Source organism: Bos taurus, chromosome 7 (assembly GCF_002263795.3).
Source record: "Bos taurus isolate L1 Dominette 01449 registration number 42190680 breed Hereford chromosome 7, ARS-UCD2.0, whole genome shotgun sequence".
Lineage (NCBI taxonomy): Eukaryota > Metazoa > Chordata > Mammalia > Artiodactyla > Bovidae > Bos > Bos taurus.
This window is the reverse complement of record NC_037334.1, coordinates 20,039,128-20,054,849: the sequence shown is the minus strand read 5'-3', so window position 1 is coordinate 20,054,849 and position 15,722 is coordinate 20,039,128. Positions and strand designations below refer to the sequence as shown.

At 54.7% G+C, this 15,722-nt stretch overlaps 1 protein-coding gene and 1 non-coding gene across 3 annotated transcripts; both read right to left on the bottom strand.

Annotated features, from left to right (window-relative positions):
• Window positions 1–1,255: 1,255 nt before the first annotated feature.
• Window positions 1,256–14,508, bottom strand: DAPK3 (death associated protein kinase 3). Of its 2 annotated transcripts, none has more exons than XM_005208946.5 (9): window positions 14,396–14,508; window positions 13,273–13,427; window positions 7,101–7,461; window positions 6,707–6,836; window positions 6,405–6,453; window positions 5,739–5,765; window positions 4,492–4,644; window positions 3,729–3,774; window positions 1,256–3,267 (listed from the first exon to the last, which is right to left on the bottom strand). In XM_005208946.5, the coding sequence occupies exons 2-9, from the start codon at window positions 13,332–13,334 to the stop codon at window positions 2,731–2,733; spliced, it is 1,365 nt and encodes a 454-aa protein (XP_005209003.1). In that variant the 5' UTR covers window positions 13,335–13,427; window positions 14,396–14,508; the 3' UTR covers window positions 1,256–2,730.
• MIR2456 (microRNA mir-2456) lies at window positions 7,524–7,595 on the bottom strand. Its single transcript, NR_030809.1, has one exon. It is a non-coding gene; the product is annotated as a microRNA mir-2456 (primary transcript).
• Window positions 14,509–15,722: the final 1,214 nt, after the last annotated feature.

The window sequence follows — 15,722 nt, the reverse complement described above, 5'->3', positions numbered from 1 at the left end:
TTCCCTGTGCCCTTAGCCGACAGACTGAGAAAGCAACTCGAGATGACCTGGGTCAGGGGCAGAGGTCATCTCAGAGCAAGGACCCTGATGACACTGGGGAATTTGCCCTCAGCACAGAAGTGCTCTGGATTCTGAAAGGGCAGGTGTGAGTCCAAAGGGGGCTGTGGTTTCTACCCGGAAGCCTTAATCAGAAAGACTGGGAGAGTGAGGCCCCTCCTTTGCCTCCTGTTATCTCCCTGACACAGCCTAACTGCATAAAGGTTGGCTAGCTGAATGCTATTCACTGGTGCCCCAGAGCCTTCAGGGGGCCTCTGGCTCACCCCTCTTGGGGTCTGGAGGCCCTCCAGCACTGCAAGGAAGCCCATTTCTTTTCCAGGTGGCACCTGGACAATGGTTTGGTGATCTCACACAGTCACCCACACTGGGCGCCCCTTTCCTGCCACAGGCCAACTGCATTTTGCAATGAATCACAGGGGGATGTGCTGTTCAGAGTCCTGTCTCAAAGGGCCACCACCAGGCGCCAGCCGTGGAGGACAATCACGGACCGACTGGAGAAACCTGAGTGGGTTTGACCACGCCACAGGCTGAAATCTACTCAGACTCTGAAAGTGGAAGTTGTTGACCAAAAGGACAGGTAATTCCCTGGTGGTGCAGTGGTTAGGGTCCCATGCTTCCACTGCAGGGCACATGGGTCCGATCCCTGGCTGGGGAACTAAGATCTCCCATACTGTGCTTCACGGCCACAAAAAAAGGAACACCCCCAAATAAAAAAAGAAAAATGAATTTTACAGTCTTCTCAATTTTTCTAAAATTGGTTTAAAACAAGGGGAATAGGGAGATGCAAGGAACGAGGGAACAGAATGCTGACCAGGCCACTGGGAAGGAGGAAGCGGGTCAGAGGGACCCTCTTCAGAACCACATTCCAGACCCAGAGGCTGGGCGACTGGGGGCAGGAATGGCAAAGACACCTCCTCCAGGCACGCCCAGAGCAGGCAGGGGGCCCACGTGACCTGACAGCGTCTCAGGAGCAGAGGGACAGAAAACCCCTCCAAGCCAACTCCAGTCGCCTGGATGCCTCCAGCTCTTCAGAGACGTCCCCAGCTGAGCCCCAAGATAGGGGCAGCCTCCAAGACCCCCCTGGCCATGAGGGCCCGCAGCGACAGAGGAAAGAAGACACAAGAGGCCACAGAGGCTGTGGTGCCAGCTAACTGCCAGGCAGGCCACCCCCATCCCAGCCAAGCAGAGGAGAGCAGGAGCCAGGGAAGTGTATTTTATTTCCTTAAGGCTGGCAGCAGGCACATGCTCAGAGCTGTGTGTGTCACACAATGGTGCTTGTGAGGGGCATAGAGTGGGCCCGCCCTGCCCCTTTTTGCCAGCCCCACAGCCAGGCTCCAGTGCCCTCCTCAGCCCCGCAGGGTGTTGTAGCCTGAGCCCCGCCGGGGCCACAGCTAGAGTGCCACCCACCTGCCCACCCATTCCTCCCCGCATATGGCCTTGGCTGGCCTCTGTTACCAGGACTCCTCTCGGACTAAGGGCGGGGGGCTGCATAAGGGCCCTGGATTAACACAATGGCAGCAGGGAACGCCGCTGGAGCTCAGCATGGCCACAGCTGGGACCCAGGTTTTGCTGAAGCCTGGTTCTTAGGGCACATTCTCTGGACCACGCTGCAGGGCAGCACCTAGTGGCACAAAGAAGCACTGCCACAGAGACCACTTAGGGCGCCTTCTCCAGCAGCTGCACAGAGCGCAGCAAGTGGGCAGGCTGTAAGGGACCCTGGGGCTCTCCAGGTAGGGGAGGCTGGTAACAAGGGCCCCTAGCAGTTACTCCAGGGCGTCCACTAGAGAGATGCTGGTCCAAGGGTAGCACTGGAGAAGGGAGTACGATGGGATCGGGCTGGGGATGAGGCGGGGTTGGGACCCTGCTGAAGGCTCTAAGCATTTTCAGGGAGCTGGAAAGAAGGAGAGGTTCCAAGGCTCTTCATCCCCTTCCCCACAGGAGGCCTGCCTTGGCAAAAACAGATTCAGCCTTGCAGATACTTCCTTTACCGCACCCGGGCCCTGTGCCCTGCCACCACCACCCCCCGCAATATAACCCCCAGACTGACACCTCCTCGAGGGCTAGGGGCACTGAGAGGGGCTGGGGGATGTGGATCAGAGGCCCTTCCACCACTGACCCTGCACTGAGAGGGGCTGGAGGATCTGGATCAGAGGCCTTCCACCACTGACTCTGGAGGAGCAGTTTCTCTTCTCCAGAGTGGAGGAGCCAGGGTGTCAAGCAGAGGCTCCCCCTCAGTTCTGAGCCCCAGGACATTCACAGACAGCCCCCATGCCCCTGCACCAAGATTCCACACACTTGGCCCAAATGGAGAGCCTGAGGCTACTGGCCAGGCTCTGAACGTCAAGGCTGCCAGCCCAACCCTGGGCAGGTGTGAGGCGTGTGTGTCCACTGTGGCCAGTTCTGTCGTGGATGTGCCGCCCCCTCGCACAGGTCCTGAGGTGATGCTGCCCTGGATGCTCCCGGAATGGAGCCGCAGGAGGGAGGGAGGGGCTGGGCTAGGGGCACTAGGGCGGTGCAGAGAAGGCCTCTGGGGCAGAGCCGGGCCAAGCCCTCCCTGGGCCGTGGATTCCTGGGGCCCACGGACTGCATCCGGCCTCCAGCTCCTGGGCACTGTGGGGCCACATCAGGGCGATGGGGCCTGCCACGGCCGAGGATGCCGCACCCTGGGCGGCCCTAGCGGAGGCTGCACTCCCCCTCTTGCAGCTTCTCCTGCTCCATGGCGCGTACCAGATCCTGCACGAACCGCATCTCGGAGGCCACCTGCTTGGCCAGCGCCTCGTAGCGGTTCTCCAGGCGGCTAAAGCGGCGCTTGAGCCCACTGGCCCCGAGCAGGGCCCCCTTGGCCTCCTCCTGTGCCTGCCGCTGCAGCGCCTCCGTCTTGTGCAGCTCCTGGCGCAGCCGCCGCAGGTCCTGGCCTAGGCTCTCGTTCTCCTCACGGTACCAGGCCTCCTTCTCCTCGTAGATGGCCGTCAGCGCCTCAAGGTCCTCATGGAACAGGCGTCGGCTGTGCTCCAGCCCGCGCAGGCCCTCCTCGGCCGCCGCCACCTCCTCCAGCACTTTGGAGAAGCGCTCGAAGTTGATATAGGTATTGTTGGGGGGCATGCTTGAGTGCGACTTGATGGTGTACTCCTTGAGGCGTGCCGTCTTCAGGCGCCGCCGCTCTGGCTTCCGGCCGCTGTCCTCCCGCCGCACATTCCTCCGCCGGATGGCCTGCATGGGGAGAGGAGGGGAGGAAAGGGCGCCTTGGACTAGGGCCGCAGGGCAGTCCCCGGGCCCTCCGCCCACGTTATATTGGCCCACGGCCCTGCCCATCTAAGTACACGTGGTCCTGGCGCTTTCCCGCTCTGATGGTTGAGCTGAGACTTGATGGCAGACCACATGGTCACACCAGAGACCAGAGAGCCAGAAGTATTCACTGACCCTTGACTGAGGCTGCCAAGCCTGACCTCGGCCTGGAGGTGATCCCTTTATGAGAAGTTCTGGGGAGGGCACCCTGCTGTGTGCAGAGGGGCCGTGGACTCCAGCCAACAGTTCAATGAGACAACTCCGACACAACACTGACATACACCCTGTGCCCACAGCATCTAGGCCGACTCCTGTGGGGACCCTCGCCCATGCTGAGGGCTGGTCCCAACTACCATGCCCATGTGGGGGCAGCCCCACCACCTCACCTTGATCCAGGAGTGCTCCAGGCTCTGGGCGATGGTCATTCTCCTCCTGGAAGAGCCCCCAGAACTGGTTAGTTGCGTGAGTGCCGCCTTCACCGTTCTCCCCACACAGAGCAGCAAGGGGTGGTCCACGCTCTTCCGGCTGCAGCTCTGGTTCTCAGAGCTGACCTATGGCTGACTCAGGGCACCTCCCCTGGGTCACCACCCTGAAACCTGGTCCCTGAAGTCACTGTGCAGCCCAGCAGCAAGTTTCTGAAACAACCATGCCAGTACAGGCACAATTAAGGTCTCTCACTCTGCCTGGCTGGCCACAAGTAGCCCATCAAGGGGCTTGGGGATGACATGGACTCCAGGGTTTCCATGTTGTCTGCTAACAGCATTGACACCTAATGTTGGGGTCTCATAACTCAGACACCCAGAGGAGGAGCCTGGGGAGGACTAGCCCATGGGAGCACCTCTGGGTGAATGAAAGATCTGTGTTGCCAGCATATTTAGCTTTTTCTAGGGAAAAAACCAAACAGTAATTTAGAATTTTATATGAAACCTCCTATCCTAAACACTGGCAACAAATGAAAAGCTTTGTAAGCAGCAGCTTTTTAAGAGGGCCAGCCTAAGCCTCCCTGTGCTATCTCCGCCCAGAACAGGAGCCATGGCCAACTCCCAGGTACGGGAGTGGCATCTCAGATGGACACGTTACTTGTCCTCGGCCACAGCGCCCATTCTGGGGGACTTGCCTGGCCCACCCTGCCTGGCCCAGTGCTCCTACTTGGGGTCTTTGACAAGCAGACGGCGGATGAAGTCCTTCGCCAGCTCGCTGGTGTTGCTGAAGTACTCCTCGTCAAAGTCGTAATTCACAGCCGAGATGTTGGTCAGGGTCTCCTGCTTGGTTTCACCCAGGAACGGGGACGCGCCACTCAGCCTAGGAGACAGACACCAGGCTCAGGGGGGCCAGACAGGTGTGCGGTCACTCCACGACCAGGCTGCTGCCCAGGCCACCACCCAGCTCCACTGTGCCCATGGAGGGGGCAGATGGGGAGGGAGGCAGATGCCAGGCCCCCAGTCACCCTGCATAAATACGCCCAGCCGCCAACCAGAGGCAGGGAAAATCCACTACCCAGCCAGTAAGGGGTGCTGAAATGAGTCAGCAAAATCTCTGCAGAACCTCAAAGTATCCCCATAGACTTAGTCTTAGAGGCTTGGTCTCAAAGTCCCTTCCCTGAAGCCCGTAGTAGTTAGAGGCAAAATGGTTAACTGGGGCTGGGGGGGCAGTGCTGGGGGTTCCCGGCCAACACCGCAGACATCAGGTGTCTTTCCAGTGTGCTGTGCTGAGGCCACACCACCACGCTGCATGGATCTGGGTGTGTGATGCTATGACTTTTTAGGTGAGAGATAGGTATAGCTGGTTTTCACTCCCAACTGCAGGCACACAAAACCCTAAAACTTCCTAAAACCCAAGGCAGGAGCATCTACTGCTATAAAATTTGGTCTTTGTTTCATTTCCTAAAACAACTCCAGAGAATAGAGATAAAAGAAGTGTCTTTTCTTGCTCATGACAAGCCCCTTCCAGCCACACCTGAATTGGTACCAATGAGGTGTCTGTGGAAAGGCCCTAAGGAGAGGGGTGCCAGTTGAGGAGAGCAGTGGGGTCACAGGGATGGAACTTTCGTTCTGCCTCCAACCTCCAGGAAGGGGAGGGGTCGGAGGCTGAGTCCATCTCCAAAGGCCTGTGATTGAATCCACCACACTGAGGAGTTGACAGCCCAAGGACTAGGGGACAACAGTCCCAGACCAGAGCCTCGCGTGGTTACTTCACATGGTGAGGCCCTGCCTTTGGAACTCTCCTGAACATACTCTATCCTGCACACACTCACGCAGTTGTCCATCCATCCAGAGGCCGTGAGCACTGCAACAGGTCAGCTCACTGAGGGTCCTGCATTCCACTTGTGACCCCTGCACAGAAGCCTCCCGACCCTCCTCATGACCCAGCAAAGCCCCGGGAGGGCAGGTACTCACAGGATGTAGGTGATAACGCCAATGCTCCTGGAGAACACACAGAAGAGATGGGGTCAGCTCAGCTGCAGGCTTAGCACCCCAACCCCCAGAGTCCAAGACTGTCCAGCCAGGTGGGGGGCAGGCCTGTTAGCCCCAGGGACCCTCTCCCTCCAGGGTCTAAAGAGCCCCCACCAAGTCCCACCTTCTGCTCCAAGGGTGTCAGGACTGAACACTGAGGCACCTCTGGCCATGGCTGCCTGTCCAGATTCAAAGTGGCCGGGGTGTGGGCAGGGCAGACAGAGCACAAAGGCACCACAGGCCACGCAGATGTGGAGCCTCTTGAGGCCTCTGTGGCTGAGTGCAGACCTGGCAAACTCTTTCTATTAATGTAAAGGGTGAGACAGTGGGTGTTTCAGGCTCGGGCTACAAACAGTCTCTGTCACATACTCATCTGTTTTTGACAACCCTTCGAAGACCTGAGAACTCTTCCTAGCTCACAGGCCTGGATAGGTCAGCAACCCCTGTCCTAAGGCAATAGACTGTGTTGCCCCTGCCCCATGGCTCCAAGACCAGGAGGAGGGGCTGCATCCCAGCCCGTGACTGTGACGCGGCAGCTCCCGGGCACAAAAGGAGGGTCCCCTGAGGAAAAGCAACAAGGGCAGCCCTGGGCCCACCACCCTCACTCACCACATGTCTGCCTCCAGACCCAGGGGCTCATAGTTGACAATTTCAGGAGCTGCAGAGACAGGGAGACAGGGTCAGGTGCCGGATGTGCCCAAGGGGGCACCCTGGACATGGCCCAGGGGAGTAGCAGAGCCCACAGACATGGCTGGCTCTTGGCAGGGAAAGCCAAGGTGGTGATTGCCCCAGGCCTTGAGTCCTCGGTGCCCAGCACTAGGGCACGATGGGAAACCTGAGGCCTGGGGGGCCTGCCTCCCCCTAAGCCAGCTGGAAATGCTCCAGTGCCCCCAGGCCCACCCGTTCCTCACCCACGAACTCCGGGGTCCCAAAGATGTTCTTGAACTCGTTCCCTGCCTCGATCTTGTGGGCGATGCCAAAGTCAATGAGCTTGATCCGTGGGTTGGGCACATTCTTGTCCAGGAGCATGATGTTTTCTGGCTGGTTTGGGGAGAAAGGCAGGGGGATGGACAGGGGCCTCTGAGGCTGCTGGCCCCATGTCTCAGGGAACAGTACTGGCCTGGCCCAGTGTGTGGGGTATGTATGGGCTGACTCCCCTCCACAGGTCCAGCCCAGAGCCATCCATCTCCTCAATGCCCCCAGCAAGGACACCATGGGAGAAGGGAGGTGGACCCTCTCAGCCCTGTCCTCACCCACGCTGGCCAGGCTCCTCCCCAACCCTGTGTTGTGGGCCCAGTGGACTACCTTGAGGTCGAAGTGGGCGATGCGCTTGGAGTGCAGATAGTGGACACCATCCAGGATCTGCTTGAGGAACTGGGTGGCCTCGTCCTCGGTCAGTGACTCCTTCTCGGCCAGGAAGTCGAAGAGCTCACCACCTGAGACCAGCTCGAGGATAAGCACCACGTCCGTCCTGTTCTCAAAGATGTCATGCAGTGTGATGATGTTGGGGTGCCGGATCTCCCGCAGGATGTTCACCTCCCGCTCGATCTCCTCTCGGCTCACTCCCCGGCGGCTGGACGAGAGGCGGCGCTTCTTGATGAACTTGGCTGCATACTCCTTCCCAGTACCCTTCTGCCGGCACTTCCGCACAATTGCAAACTGTCCGCTGCAGGGACAGAGGGGAGGGGAGGAGGAAGCAGGTGCTGAGAGAGACGCAGGACTCTGGGGACCTGGGCCACTTCCCAGGACAGTGCGTTCCAACCACCTCAAGAATGCACCCCTGGCAGCGGTGCTCCACGTGAGTGCAAACTGGCACTGAACACAGTGGCTGCCCAGAGTGTCTGCAGCAGTGAAAGAACCAACATGGTTCCATGTTTACCAAAATGAAGCTGGACCCTATCACGGCAAGTCAGGTGGAATTTTTTGCAGTCTTGAAAGCTGATTCTTTAGGCACTGAGAGGACAGACCCCCATGAAGACCTGCTCAGTGAAAACAGCAGCAGAGGAACACAAGGAATGAGGTTCTTTTGGGTACAACAGAAAGATACAGGATTTCCCTGATGGTCCAATGGTTGAGAATCCGCCTGTCAATACAGGGGTCACAGGTTCAATTACTGGTACAGGAAGATCCCACATGCCATGGGGCAACTAAGCCCAAGTGCCACAACTACTGAGCCCAGGCGGCCTAGAGCCAGTGCTCCTTAACAAAAGAAGCCACTGCAATGAGAAGCCTATGCACCACAATTAGAGAGTAGCCCCAACTCACCACAACTAAAGAAACCCTGAACAGCAACAAAGACCCAGCTCAGACAAAAACCAGTTAATCAAAAAAAAGAAAGGTACATGTTTTACCACATATAAGGTATGTTGCCATGTAAGAGGTTGCCACAGGTAAGAGGTCTGAAGGACACATGCCTGGCTGTGAGCAGCAGATATCTCTGAAGAGCAGGACTGAGGGCAGTGAAGAGGGGTTTTTTCTTTTTATTAATATTTGCTATGATTCTATATGATTCAACTTTTCAGAGCACATTTTATCACAGTTTAAAATCCAAGAAAATATAAAAAGCCACTGAGTTCAAAAGAGCTTCAGAGTGAAAGAAGCACACAAGTTTCCACAAGAGAGGAGGGAGGATGTGGAGAAACTAGAACCCTGGTGCACGGCTAGTGGGAAAGCCAGACGGGGAAGCTGTGGCGAAAACTGTCTGGAGGTTCCTTAAAACCTTAAAAATGGAGTTACCTTCAGACCTAGGAATTCCACTCTACAAAAACTTGTACACAAATGTTCAGAGCACCATCATTCACAGCAGTCATAAGGTAGAGACAAATGGCCATCAGGGGATACAGCATACACAAAATGTGGTCCCTCCACACACGGGAGCATTACTCAGTCCTGAAAAGGGGTGAAGCCCTGACACTTGCTACAATGTGGATGGACCCCGAGAATATGATGCCCAGTGAGAGAAACAGATGCAGAAGGACACTCAGTGTATAATCCACTGATGGGAAACACCTAGAACAGGCCAGAGAGTGGGTTTCTGGTTGTCAGGGGCTGAGGAGGTGATGAGGGTGACTGACTAGGGGGGTGGAGCTCCTTTTGGGATGATGAAAATGTTCTGAGATTATTTAATAGTGATGGCTGTAAAACTGTGAATATATGGAAGATCATTAAGTTGTACAGTTTAATAAACAGTATGGTGTGCCAATTATATCTCAAGACAGCTGTTATTTGAAGAGAAAGAGAGAAACTATTTACTGTCCTTCAGGGAGCTGTCCAATGTCCAAATTCTTTTGCTGTCTAGGAACTTAGCTACATTAACTTGCTTTCACTCAGGAATTGAGTGAAAAAGGCCAGAGGATAATTATTTTAAGCTTTACAGGCCATATGGTCTCTGTCACAATTTGTATGTGTTTTTACAACCCTTTAAAAAAGTAAAAAATCATTCTACGTTCGTGAGTGGACCATACTGCACTAGGCGAGGGCTGGATGTGGCCCACTGGCTATGGGTCATGTGAAAGTAGAGACTAAGTCTAAGACAGAAGGCACACAAGAGACCTCAACCAGGTCCCACCAGGGGTCAAGAGAAAGGGGACAAGGTGACTATGTGACAACTCAGAGAAATGGGACCCAGTGTGTAGAGGAAGGAGTGGCAGAGATGGGCCCTGGGGACAGGGGGATCTCTTCAGTTGGTGATAGCACAGACAGGACAGGCAGAACAAGAGACAGATGAGTGAGGGTGTCTTTGCCCAGCCAGCGGGGTCTTCAGAAAAGCCAAGGGACCCAGTAAGCGGACCTTACTAGGACACTGTGTACCAGCTGCAGCTGGCAAGCATCTAAAGCCGCTGTGCGCGTGAGCATCAAGGCACAAAGGCGCCACAGCGGCTGCTGCAGACATGTTCTATGCCCACTCGGGCAGGCAAGGTCAACATAGGCAGGTGGGAAGTGCAAATGATCTCCAATCAAGGTGAGCTAAATAATGGTCCACGTCTGAATCCCCGGGACCTATGGGCGTGTCACCTCACTGGACAGAGTGGGCTCTGAAGACAGAATTAAGGCCCCTGAGATGGGGACGACCCTGGACTCCCCAGTGGTCCCAGTGTCATCGCAGGGTCCTCATAAGAGGGAGGCAGGAGGGTCAGAGGCAGAGAGAGACGGAAGATGTGTGCTGTTGCCTGTGAGGATGGAGGGAGGGGCCACGAGCCAGGGATGCGGTGCCTCTAGAAGCTGGAAGAGGCAGGAGCCTCCGGAGGGACCAACCTAGCAGATTCGTTTTAGACTCCAGACTCCCAGACCTTGACGTAAAACATGGATATTCTTCTCAGCCACTAAATTGTGGTAATTTGTTACAGCAGCAACAGGAAACTCATACACTAGTCTAAAAGCCAAGAGCACAGTCAGATGAGAAATGTCGTGTCCCTGATCAGGCCTCCCCCCAGTCCCTTAAATCCACCACAATGGTCCCCTGGGTACGTTGTGCTCCTGCCCCTGTCAACATCTTAGCTAACACTCCTCACTCCTGAAATGTCTTTCCTTCTCCTCTCTGCCTACATCAACCAAGCAAATTCTTCCAGGTCCACCTCCCACCTCACAATGACACTCCGACAGTAATGTCATTGAATGCCGAGTGTTTGCTGCCTATTGGGAACGCTCTAGGCCTGAATGTGTGGCCTAATTCTCAAATACAAGGATTTCTTCCCCTCTAGTTTTATTCCAAGATGAATCAAAAAACTAACAAAGAGTTCATGGCAGGGGGGAGGTGAAACTTTCCTGGTCGTCTAGTGGCTAAGACTCTGCACTCCCAATGCAGGAAGCCCTGGTCTAAGAACTAGATCCCACATGCTACAATGAGGATCAAGGATCCCATGTGCTGCAACTGTAACTAAGACCTGGCAGAGCCAAATAAATATTTTCTTTAAAACACACAAAAAAAGAGTTCATGGGAAGGGAAACCAAGACACTGTTAGTGCTAAATTGTGTCCCCCAAAATCCTAACCCCTAGGACGCCTAAATCTGACTACTGTGATTTAGGGCCTTTGAAGAGGTAATTTAGTAAAAATGAGGTCACTGGTGCACAGTTGTGTCTGACTCGATGCGACCCCATGGACGCATGGACCCACCAGGCTCCTCTTGTCCATGAGATTTTCCAGGCAATACTGGAGTGGGTTGCCATTTCCTCCTCCAGGGAATCTTCCCAACCCACGGATCAAACCTGCATCTCCAGCATTGGCAGGCGCATTCTTTACCACAGAGCCACCAGGGAGCCCGAGGTCACTGGGGTGGATCTTAACCCAACAGGGTTAAGTGTCCTTGTAAGAGGAGGAGGTCAGGACACAGACACGCGCAGAGGGAGACCACATGAAGCCGCGGGGAGAAGGGGGCATCGCACACCAATGAGAAAGCCTCAGACGAGCCAAGCCTGCAGCACCTTGATCCTTGACATCTAGCCTCCAGCAGCCTGAGGTGACGAATGCAGACACACTCCGTGACACAGAAACCAGGCTGGCGTCCACACTGACCAACCGCAGACTAATTTATCTCCCAAGATTGCCCAGGTGACTTGACTTGGGAGAACCCTCCATACACATCCACACAAAAATACTCACTCCCATTTTATTCAGCCCATGACTCCCAGGACAAGAAAACTCGGCTGGGCTTAACTCAAAGCAGAAGCCAGACGCCCACTTCTGGCTCCAGCACACCTGCGCTTTGCAATCAGCAGGGCTTAGTCTCAAGGCCTGAGTCCTGCCTGGCCACCTTCAGTCTACATGGCCTTGGGCAAGCTGATTTCCTGTTCTGAGCCTCAGTTTCTTCATCCACAAAATGGGGATGATAATGGTCCTGCCTGGTAGAGCCTTTCACAGACGAATGGGAGTGTAACAAAAAACAGCCCAGGAGTCAGATGGCCAAACAATATCTACAAGTTCTACAGGTGCAGCACAGTATGCACAGTGTTCCATGGCATTAATCCTTCACCTGTGTGTCTCTAAGAATGTTCTGGATCATTACATAGGGCAATGCTGTCCATAATGACAGCCACTGGCCACACGGAAGCTGTCCAACCCATTCAAACTGAGGTGTGCTGTGAGCATACAAGACACACCAGAATTCAAAGGCTTCACATCAAAAACACGTAGTAAACTATTTCATTGAAAAATTTTATAGGAACTTCCCTGGTGGTCCGGTGGCCAAGACTCCACGCTCACAATCCAGGGGGCGTGGGTTCCATCTCTACTCAGGGAACTAGATCTTGCATGCCACAACTAAAAAAATCCCGAGTGCTGCAACTAAGACCTGGAGCAGCCAAATAAATAAATATTTTTTAAATAATAATAATTTTTATAATGAATGACAACCAAAATGGTAACAGTTTGACCTAACAGGTTAAATAAAACACATTATAATAAAATTATTAAAGTTGACAACTACTAGAGAATTTCAATAAAATTCCTACATGGCTTGCTTTATACAAGTTGCCATGCTCTTTTTAATGGCTGCATAATATTCTGTTGACAAAGCAGTGATGCTGTGATGGTCACCGAAAAGGCCCCATCTTCTGCTCACATAAAGTCCTTACAGTGATTCTCCCCATCCCTAGATCTTAGGTCTACGTATATGCTATACCCACAGAATTAACTCCTAGGAGTGAAATTGGTGGGTTAAAGGGAACATACATGATAGTTTTACTGACTATTGGCCTGCTACTCTCAGCAGAAGGCCCTAACATTTTCAATAATAGAGTCTGAGATTTCCGTGGGGGTGAGGGAGATGGCCTGCATTTCCTGCCGCTCTACCAGAGGAAATTCCTAAAGGAGGGACTTCAGAATCCCAAATGAGCCCCAGAGGCTCTCTCAGCAAAAGCCTGATGAATGGCTCAGTTATTTACATTCCCTTCTGGTGACATCATGGGGCCGGCCAAGGCAGCTCCGGGAAGGCCAGCCAGCAACAAACTCACCAAATAAGGGTTGAGGCTCAGCAGAAAAAAGGATGGTAGCTGGCAGGTCTGAGGCGGGAGAGCTCCCAGGGGACGCTCCCAGGCCCGGCCTGGCAGGAAATCAGCTGCCCGGCTGGATTGGGAAACCTCTGCTCTTTCCCACAAGAATGCTAACAATGGGCCAGGGTGTGGGCCCGGACAGGAGGCCCGGGAGGCTCCACTGCCTCCCACAAGAGAGGTTTAAAGACACAGACAGACCTTTACCAACATCTACTGCTCTCATGCCATAGGCCAGGCACTGTCTTAGGTGCTGTTTGGACTGGATCATGTTTATTCCCAAAGGAAGTGCACAGGGGATGTCGGAACAAGAATTCCAGGCCCAGACTGGCTCCCTCCAAAGCCCAAATTCATCCCACAGCACATGATACTGACTCATCCCTGCTTGGGGAGAGCGGGAGAAAGGACAGGAGGAGAGGATATACCCCAGAAGACCCCACAGTAGGTCGGGTCTCCCCCCTCCTCGGGGCCCCATCAGAGGGGACTGCTCACCTTCCCAGCTCCTCTCCCATCTCATAGTGGTCTTCCACATCCTCCTGCCTGAATGTTGACATGGTGGCCGGTCTGCCTTCCAGCGTCTTCCACCCCAGTACAAACCTGGTCAGTGGTCCGGGAACAGTACCTCACGGAGTCCTCTCGCTGTGACCCTGGAGGAGACAGAGAAACAGAAAAGGACTGAGATGCCAGTCATTACTTCTGGGTCAAAGGCTCGATCAGCATCCCCCAAATAGGTTTCAGATCCACCATGCTGAAATTCCACCTTCCCTGTAGAAGGCACTTGCATTTGGTGGGCGAGGCGCTTTCATGTGTCATCTCATTTCCATACCACACTGCCCCAGGGGTCAGTGTTAGCCCGGCTTGTGCCACTTACACCTCCGTAACTCCCAGGAGCCATAGATCTGTGGTTCTGCACACAACACCCCAGTCTTTTTCTGCCTCTTCCTTCTAGGCTTCTCCCAATCTCATCCATAGCCCCCAAATTCCTATAAGTTCTCCCACACTCTTCACACCCCCAAACCCTGGGACACCCTGATTCTCTGCCAGATTTACGACACACTCCCATCTCCCTGTCCCTCAGCAAGCTTAACCCCTCCTCTTCCTTACCCACTGCCCCCACATGCCCTCCCCTTCTCGGCTGGTCACTAAGATCCTCTGCGGCGCTGGGCTTACCCCATCTCTTGCCCCCGCCTTCCTGAATTTACCAGGAACTGGACAACGGCTTCTAAGCTCCTCCAAGGCCCTAACCCATTCGTGCTCCCTCTGACCTCCGCCGTGCTAGCAAAGTTAACTTCCTCCTCCCCCTTCCTCGAAGACATCTCTTTCAAGTTTCAAAGGCCCCCGCCCCAAGCTCCACACCCACAACAGAACCCCGCAAAGGGCGACATCTGAGTCTCCTCCATGATCCTTCTCTTCCAACCTTCTCACAAGCTCCAAGGCAGACCCCTACGGCTTCCTTCAGAGACGCCGCCAAGATTCCCCCAACCCTTAACGTCCCGGCTCCAGCGTCCCAGAGGCCGCCACGCCCCTCACAGGCCCCGGCCCAGATCCTTCTCCCGTCCAGTCATCTCACGGATCCCCAAAAGTACCCCCTACTAAGTCGCCCAGGAGCCCCTACCCCGGCAGCCTCGGACCAAGTCCGCTCCGCACCCTCGACCCCACGCCGCGGACCTGTCCCTCAGCCGCGCTGGCGGGCGACGCGTCCTCAGGCCCCGCCGCCTCGGCCGCCGCGACGCGCCAACCCTTGCGTCGTCTCCGCGCCCGCCAGAGCCCGCCCACAAGAGGTTGATCCCACCGCCCATTGGTCAGCACAGACACCGCTCGTGAATCCCCGCCCACTGCCCCCTTTCTGGCCCCGGCCCACGGGCGTTCGGCCCTCCTCACCAAAATGAGGCCTCACCTTTGGTACAGGCTTGCCTCCCACAGCTGATTGGCTGTAAAGAACGTCGGTCAAATTTACGGAAGTCGGCCTCCTGACTTCCGGTCCCTGGACCGCCCCGCCCCTTCTCCTCTGACCGGGGTCCTGAAGCTGGGCAGTAGGATGCTGAAGTCCTGCACCCCTATTCCTGCCTTTCTTGGGCGTGAAATACGCGAATCCTATGCCCAGCTCTCTCATGACAGCTCCTGAGGCGGACCCTGGGGCTGCTTCAGTCCCAGGCAGTTTTCTCCTCTGTAAAATGTTCAGTTCAGTTGCTCAGTCGTGTCCGACTCTTTGCAACCCCATGAATCGGAGCACGCCAGGCCCCCCTGTCCATCACCAACTCCCGGAGTTTACTCAAACTCATGTCCATCGAGTCGGTGATGCCATCCAGCCATCTCATCCTCTGTCGTCCCCTTCTCTTCCTGTCCCCAATCCCTCCCAGCATCAAAGTCTTTTCCAATGAGTCAACTCTTCCCATATGAGGTGGCCAAAGTATTGGAGTTTCAGCTTCAGCATCAGTCCTTCCAATGAACACCCAGGACTGGTCTCCTTTAGAATGGACTGGTTGGATCTCCTTGCAGTCCAAGGGACTCTCAAGAGTCTTCTCCAACACCACAGTTCAAAAGCATCAATTCTTCAGTGCTCAGCTTTCTTCACAGTCCAACTCTCACATCCATACATGACCACAGGAAAAACCATAGCCTTGACTAGACGAATCTTTGTTGGCAAAGTAATGTCTCTGCTATTTAATATGCTATCTAGGTTGGTCATAACTTTCCTTCTAAGGAGTAAGCGTCTTTTAATTTCATGGCTGCAATCACCGTCTGCAGTGATTTTGGAGCCCCCCAAAAATAAAGTCTGACACTCTTTCCGCCGTTGCCCCATCTATTTCCCATTAAGTGATGGGACCAGATGCTATGATCTTCGTTTTCTGAATGTTGAGCTTTAAGCCAACTTTTTCACTCTCCTCTTTCACTTTCATCAAGGGGCTCTTTAGTTCCTCTTCACTTTCTGCCATTAGGGT